This window comes from Haliotis asinina, chromosome 12 (genome assembly GCF_037392515.1).
Source record: "Haliotis asinina isolate JCU_RB_2024 chromosome 12, JCU_Hal_asi_v2, whole genome shotgun sequence".
Taxonomy (NCBI): Eukaryota; Metazoa; Mollusca; class Gastropoda; order Lepetellida; family Haliotidae; genus Haliotis; species Haliotis asinina.
This window is the reverse complement of record NC_090291.1, coordinates 43164139-43170927: the sequence shown is the minus strand read 5'-3', so window position 1 is coordinate 43170927 and position 6789 is coordinate 43164139. Positions and strand designations below refer to the sequence as shown.

The window sequence follows — 6789 nt, the reverse complement described above, 5'->3', positions numbered from 1 at the left end:
AATTATCATAAAAATAATTGACTGACTGAGTGGGTTAGATGTCGGACTTTGTAAGATGGCAGTTACTTGCCTCATTTTAACCTCATTTTGTTTGACCAATTTTATCACAAATGGAGTGGAGTGGCAAATCAGTGAGAGAGTTATTTTTACGCCACACTCAGTAGCTAATGCTTGTCGTAAAAGGGGACTATGTTTGTCGCAATAAGCGACTCTACTTGTCGTAAAAGGCGAGTATGCTTGTCGTAAAAGGCGACTGACGGGATCGGGTGGTCAGGTTCGCTGACGTGTTTAAGACATACCATCGTATCCCAGTCCGGTAGATAGCTGTGCATGCTGTTGATTGCCAGGTCCAAACTTGATCATTTACAGACCGCCACCATATAGTGTACATACTGCGGCGTAAAACTAAACCCACCCACTCACTTAATGGTTCTTTATATCTGTCCGTCACGTAAAAGATCCGGGTTCGATTCTACACATGGGCACAGTGTAAGAAACATTTCTGGTGGTCTCGTGATAATGCTGGAATAAAACCATACTCACCATAAAACTATACTAACTCACTCATAATTGTATCACACCATTTCGGTATGACGTTCAAAGCTTTGTTTTGAGTATTCATTTTCTTTTTACTGTTTCACGAAGTGCAACACACTTTTGGTGTATTTAGTTTGGTACAATACTGCTGTCGTTGTATATGTTTCCGATTGAAATCAAACACAATGAAGGCAGTGGAGACTTTATGTAGCACCTCGTTTCATATGCAGATAAACTTGTATGACGTAAGCAAAAACAGGACTTAGTTACGCACAGCACATAACGCGCTTAAAGGCTATTAATTACCGGTGAAGGTTTTTTTTTTATTCGGGACGTTTTGTTTGTTGTTTAAAGCGACACTCAGCAATGTCCCAGCTGTGTGACGAAAGTCTCTAGTACATTGTTTTCGAGTCTGGATCAGAAAACCCAGTGATTGAGATCCTAGGTATTTTTCCACGCAATGGCGACACGATGCGTGCATCATTCAAGTAAGCAAGCCTCAGCACCCGGTCCCGTGAGGCTTCTCTGGGTTGCTGGAGGTCGGTTGTGTACGGACACATGTACCGTATCCCAGATCGATGCTCACAATACCAATCATTGGATTGTCCGAAATTTATTATTTACAGACTTTCGTCATGTAACTTGAAGATGGCCCAGGATGACGTTAGACAAGCGTAGAGATAATAATATGACTCGTGAAAACTACATGTACATCGCCTATACACTAACAAATATAAACATTTAAACTGTAAAACTCAACAGCAATAATGTGTATAAATCCAGCTCGATCGGATTGATACAAAGCTGCAATTTCGATTCCTGTGCAGAGTTGCGCCCCTTGGCCTGTTCGTAAGGTATTATGGATATTCCAATTAACTCTCCTGATGAGTCAGTAAACCAACACATGCTCTTAAGCTGTAGTAGAGAATTAAAAGTTCACTACTTGTGTCCCTTTCTCACTGAAAACACCCCAAATTTCTCCTGACTAAACATGCCATTCCCTCGTCGGCTTAGTCCACAACGTATGCGAGGTCTTGCGGTGGGGTACCTTTGTGTCTGCTCGTCACGATGAAGACCCCGGGTTATTCCCATCACCTATACACTGGCTTCCATTTCAAGCGGGGATGTGTTGCGGTGCTCTGTATGACATATTAAAGTCTGAAAGGCAAGCCATTAGAATGTCTAATTGAACTGATATTCCGCTATAAACCCCCATCCAGACAAAAATTAACTGCCATATGACAGTAAGGTTGCATTGAAAAAGCCCTTCTTATAGACTGGCCTTTTCTGGAAAGCGTTCTTTCAGTGTTTTGCTCCATTGTTTTGGAAGGAACTGCGAGTCGCCTTAGAACTGTCCCCGTCTTTTCAGGTGTTCAGTCCGTCTTAAAACGCATCTTTTTTCATTTCAATATGAACGCTACTCAAATGAAATTATTATTATTTTGTAGGGCTTTGAGCACACATTTAGTGGGTGGATTTAGCGCTATACAAATTTTCAGTATCATCATAACATGGGTACAGTGTGTGAAGCCCATTTCTAGTGACAATGGCCATGATTATCTGGGATAGTGTTCAAAGCGGCCTAAACTAATCTCACCCACTAATAATTGAACTTGTTGAGGTGTCTGGATCGAGTCCACCTGTGACCGGGCATAAAAACCTTGAGGTCAGCTTTGTGTGCAGACTCTTTCCCTGATGTCACAATCCCTAGTGTACAGTACATAACCCTGAACCCACGAATCCGTTATTACATGAATTCACATACGTACATATATACAATACGTTGCTGGCACAACCTGGCGCTTTAGACAACTCGCCAACCGCGCCTCCAATCCTATTTATAAACAGAACGATTTAAAATGCAAACACACAATGTCATTCTGCCTCTCTTGAAGATGGAATATAACAGATAGATCCCGTTTTGTCGCAGTTTATATTTTGTTTGTTGAATCAAATTTCGATTTTGTTCCATATGCAAACCAGTATCAACCGTACTTTATTTACCTCCCACCAGAGAAGAGCTCGGCGACAACAGATGGAGGAAACGAATGTCGACGAGAAATCGGTTTGACATCAACGCTGGGGATGACGATAGTCTTCAGTTTGGTCACTCTGGCATCAATTGGTGTTTCATTTCAAACATGCAGGTATTGTCATGTCTCTACGATTTACAGTTCCATTGAAAAATGCCATTCATTATACGTTAGATACAACATGATCAACACTCTGATGGTATTGACGCCAGTTCAAGGCAAGGGATTGTTTCCATGAACGACTGAAAACCCACCTTAAGTATTACGTGTTAATTGCACGTTCGGACCTATAAGTAAAATTAAGTTTTAAATGACACATATTCCAGATTAGCATTTCCTTTGATTGGCATTGGAACTATTAACAAACCTAAAATTTATAAACAGCGAACAAGTTTGATGTGTTACATGACAACTTCAGTCAGTCAAAGTAAACTAAGCCACAGTGTTATTTGTTACACTCCTACACTGGGTCTAACAATACCTAATTGGAGATCATGGCAGGTAACCTTTGAAATTGACCAATCAGTGCACAGCTTACCAAAACACGAAAGCAGACATTCCCATATACATTTGGAACTTTTACCCACGAAAAGGTTTGCACTCGAGCAATTCCGAATGCTTTTATCCTTATGACCACTTCCGGATGATGCACATGGAGCACAGCGAACAGAACAGCGAGTAAACAGTTGCTGAAAACAGCGTTTTTGGTAATATTAAACTTAAAGGCTATCAGCTGGCTGAAATACTAGCTAGTGGTAACCGTGTCAACAGAAACCAAAAAGTGTATATACTACAGGTCAAATATCAGTGTTATGTGCAGATTTTCGTTAGTTGAGCAATCAGTGTCAGTGATCTGTGTATTTTGTAAGTCACACTGAAGCCTAAACGGTAGCCTTCTCACATTTGATTGGATGGTCAGAGGTTGCTCAAAGGTTACCTGACTCCTGTAGGAGTGCAACAAATAATACTGGGGCTAAACTTACTTAAACTGCAACTTCAGTCAAAGTTAACTTCCTGTCATCCACAGGTACCAGTATTTTAATGAGCGCAAGGTCTGGAGGCCCATTGAAAATAAGGGCTGGAGGTGCTTATTAGTGGAACTAGGGTACATTCAAATTGTTAAATGCCGTGCTCAGAAATATTAGGACCATTGATTGCACTTTAGCTCGAGGAGATATGTATGCCAGGTATGTTGAGGTATGCTGATATGTATGTACCCTAAACAAAGTCAAAATACAGAAACATATTCGGTGTACACATCTGTATTACCAAGTGTGCAAAGTCTCGCAGGTCCTGTGGTCTCTGGCAAGTAAAAATTCAGCAGGACTTCTAAATGATAAGTTTGCAGTGGTCCTGGTGGCCAGTGAACTTTGTATCAATAGTTAACCAAGTCTATGAATGTTTTTTTTTGACCATTGAAGTAGAGGCTGGACCACTCATTATTGTCCATTCACTGGTCCTGTGGGCTTTGGGGAAATTTTGAAAGGTTTATTTACCTGAGTACCTGTGGCAACATTGACCTCTTCAATTGCACTTTAACATGTTTGCTGGTCAGTTACACATTTTCAGATTTGACTTAGCGTGACATGAAGAAACAAACTAATTTTGCAAATTTCAGACTAAGTTAATTAGTCTCAGCAATTATCAAAGACTTTGCTGTGAGTATTAATACAAATAATTTGAGAATGTTTGCCAAGTTCTCTAAATCTTGTTGTTTATCTTATGCTCTGTAACAGACGTTTTTTTTCTGTGAACCATAATAAAAACTGTTTCCTGCAGATACATTAGATTTCTTTATCAAAAGAGATATCCTGCCCTACCTCATAACTAACCCTCCTTCACCTGTGACCATCCAGGTTAGATTTTGAAGTTGCATGCTTTTCATGAGAGGTGACTAACAGGATCTGGCGGTCTGGTTCGCTGACATTTCAACCATTACTTCTTATTGCAAAGGGGATCCAAGGGCTTACTAAGGATAAATTTCAGTCTAAGTAAACTTAGTCTCAGTGTATTTCGTTACACTTCACCACTGAGTCTAACAATACCTAGTAGAAGGTCGCGTCAGGTAACCTATGAGCGACCAATGACTGTCCAATCAAATGCGAGACGGTTAAATAGATTTAACCAATCAGACAACGGCTACTATTTAGGGATTAGAGGGACTTTCAAAATATTCAGGTCACGGACACAGAACTCTCCACAAATAAAAATCTGCATATAACACAGTTATTTGACCTGCAGTATATACGCTTTGGGATTTCTGTTGACATGGTTACCAATAGTTAATATTTGCACAAGATAACGTACTTGAATATTGCCAAAACACTATTTTCAGCCACTGTTTACTCACCGTTGTCATGGTTGTACGCACGCAGTGTGCATCACCCGGAAGCGAGCATATGCTAAATAGCATTCGGAATCGTTCGGGTACGAACCTTTTCAAGATAAAAACTTCAAAAGGTATATGCGAATGTGCACTTTTACGATTTGGTAAACTGTGTTCGGATTGGTCAATCTCAAAGGTTACCTGACGAGACCTGCCATAAGGTTTTGTTAGACTCAGTAGTGGAGTGTAACGAAAAGTACTGAGGATAAGTTTACTTAGACTGGGATGAATTTGAGACAAGCCCAATTAACACCTACCCTTCTAACCCTGAAGGTTAAAGAGCCATGTGCTTTCCATGAATCGAGACTCATACTTTATACTCTATATGCTGTGCCCCATAAATTACTTTGTTGCTTAAATATTAAATGTAACTTTGTCCTGCAAATAATCAAGTCTGGAAAGAAAGTAGACTGATGAATATTGTGAAAAACAATCCATGTGTTCAGGTTACGATGACTCACAAGTCAATAAGCTTGGCCATCTGATCTGTTGAGAGACCTTTCAGGATTATCATAGAATACTTAGGACTTACCCCAGTCGACAAGGGGACACTTACATTAAAAGATACAAAACCAGGATACAATATTAAGGACCGTAATATATTATTTAAGGGTGAGAATAGGGGTGGTCATGAAAAACTGACACAATATGAAAAGGTGTTTGTCAAATTTTATTAGCCTGTGATGTCGTATCGCGGTACTTGACATATCCATAATCGGAAATGAAATTTTGAACTTATGAGGCCTATTTTATTGTGAAATCTGATTAACATGACATTTAATCAACACATCTGTGAAAAAAATATTATTTTTTTTAACTTTGAAAGTTTTTCAGTGAAAGCCATTAGACGAACAGAGCCGATTAACATTTACCAAAGGAGAGAACTCCATCGTATCATGGTAAACAATAAAATTCATTCCCCAGGAAAAAAATATAGCTCATGACATCACTTCCACTATATATTTGGCAACAAGGATATGCAGATGACATAGTTCCGATGGAGTGCGAATGGTCATATATGAAACAAAAATATTATAGGAGGTATTTCATGGATGGGGGTCAGACATATTCCCGAGTTTAATGTTGATAATTCTGCAATATAAAACTTACGGGGATTCGATACATCGTGTCAGTTTAGAAAAAGTAAACAAGCCACTGATGTTAGGCTGTCGATTTACATATATAATCACCTCGAAAAGGTGTGTGTAGCATGTAAAACCAGATATACCGATTTGCCGAGATACCATGAATGCCCCGATACAACAAGGTCCGATTATACATCTAAAAGTTGCTAAGGGCTCAAAAAATAGAGATTATGATATCAAACATTACTTAGGGATTGCTCAGTTATTGCTGTTAGAGAGTGAGTTTAGTTTTACACTGCTTTTAGCAATATTTGAGCTTTATCCAAGTAGGGAACAGCAGAAATGGACTCCACACATTGTACCCTTGTGGAGAAATAAACCGGGTTTTTCAGCAAGACAAGCGAACACTTTATCACCAGGCTACCCCACCATCCCCAGTGGATCCCGAGAGCTATCCGTATAAACAATGATATAAGGCATATAACTGAAATATTTCTTCATCTTGCTCTTGCAGTGTTATTTATGTATCATTCTTTTATCATTTGTATAACGTAGTAACAAAAAAAAATATTCAGTTTGATAAAAATAAGACAAAATTGGTAATTTGTTTGAAAAAAAGAAAAATAATATGAGTTTGTGTGTTACATCTGTGACTGGACCTGACAGTTTCATGTGGGTTGTAAATATGTAACATCAGTACCATTTGTGTCCTTGAAAGCGTCACTGTACAAACTAGTGTGGCTTGACT

The 6789-nt window shown here is 39.2% G+C and overlaps 1 protein-coding gene across 1 annotated transcript in view; it reads left to right on the top strand.

The window, feature by feature from the left end:
* The first annotated feature begins 2547 nt into the window (after window positions 1-2547).
* Window positions 2548-6789, top strand: part of LOC137258112 (N-acetylglucosamine-1-phosphodiester alpha-N-acetylglucosaminidase-like) — a 29779-nt gene continuing 25537 nt past the window's right edge. The window contains exon 1 of the mRNA XM_067795674.1: window positions 2548-2684. Within this exon, the coding sequence (XP_067651775.1) occupies window positions 2623-2684 (62 nt within the window). The 5' untranslated portion in view covers window positions 2548-2622. The remainder of the gene's footprint in view (window positions 2685-6789) is intronic.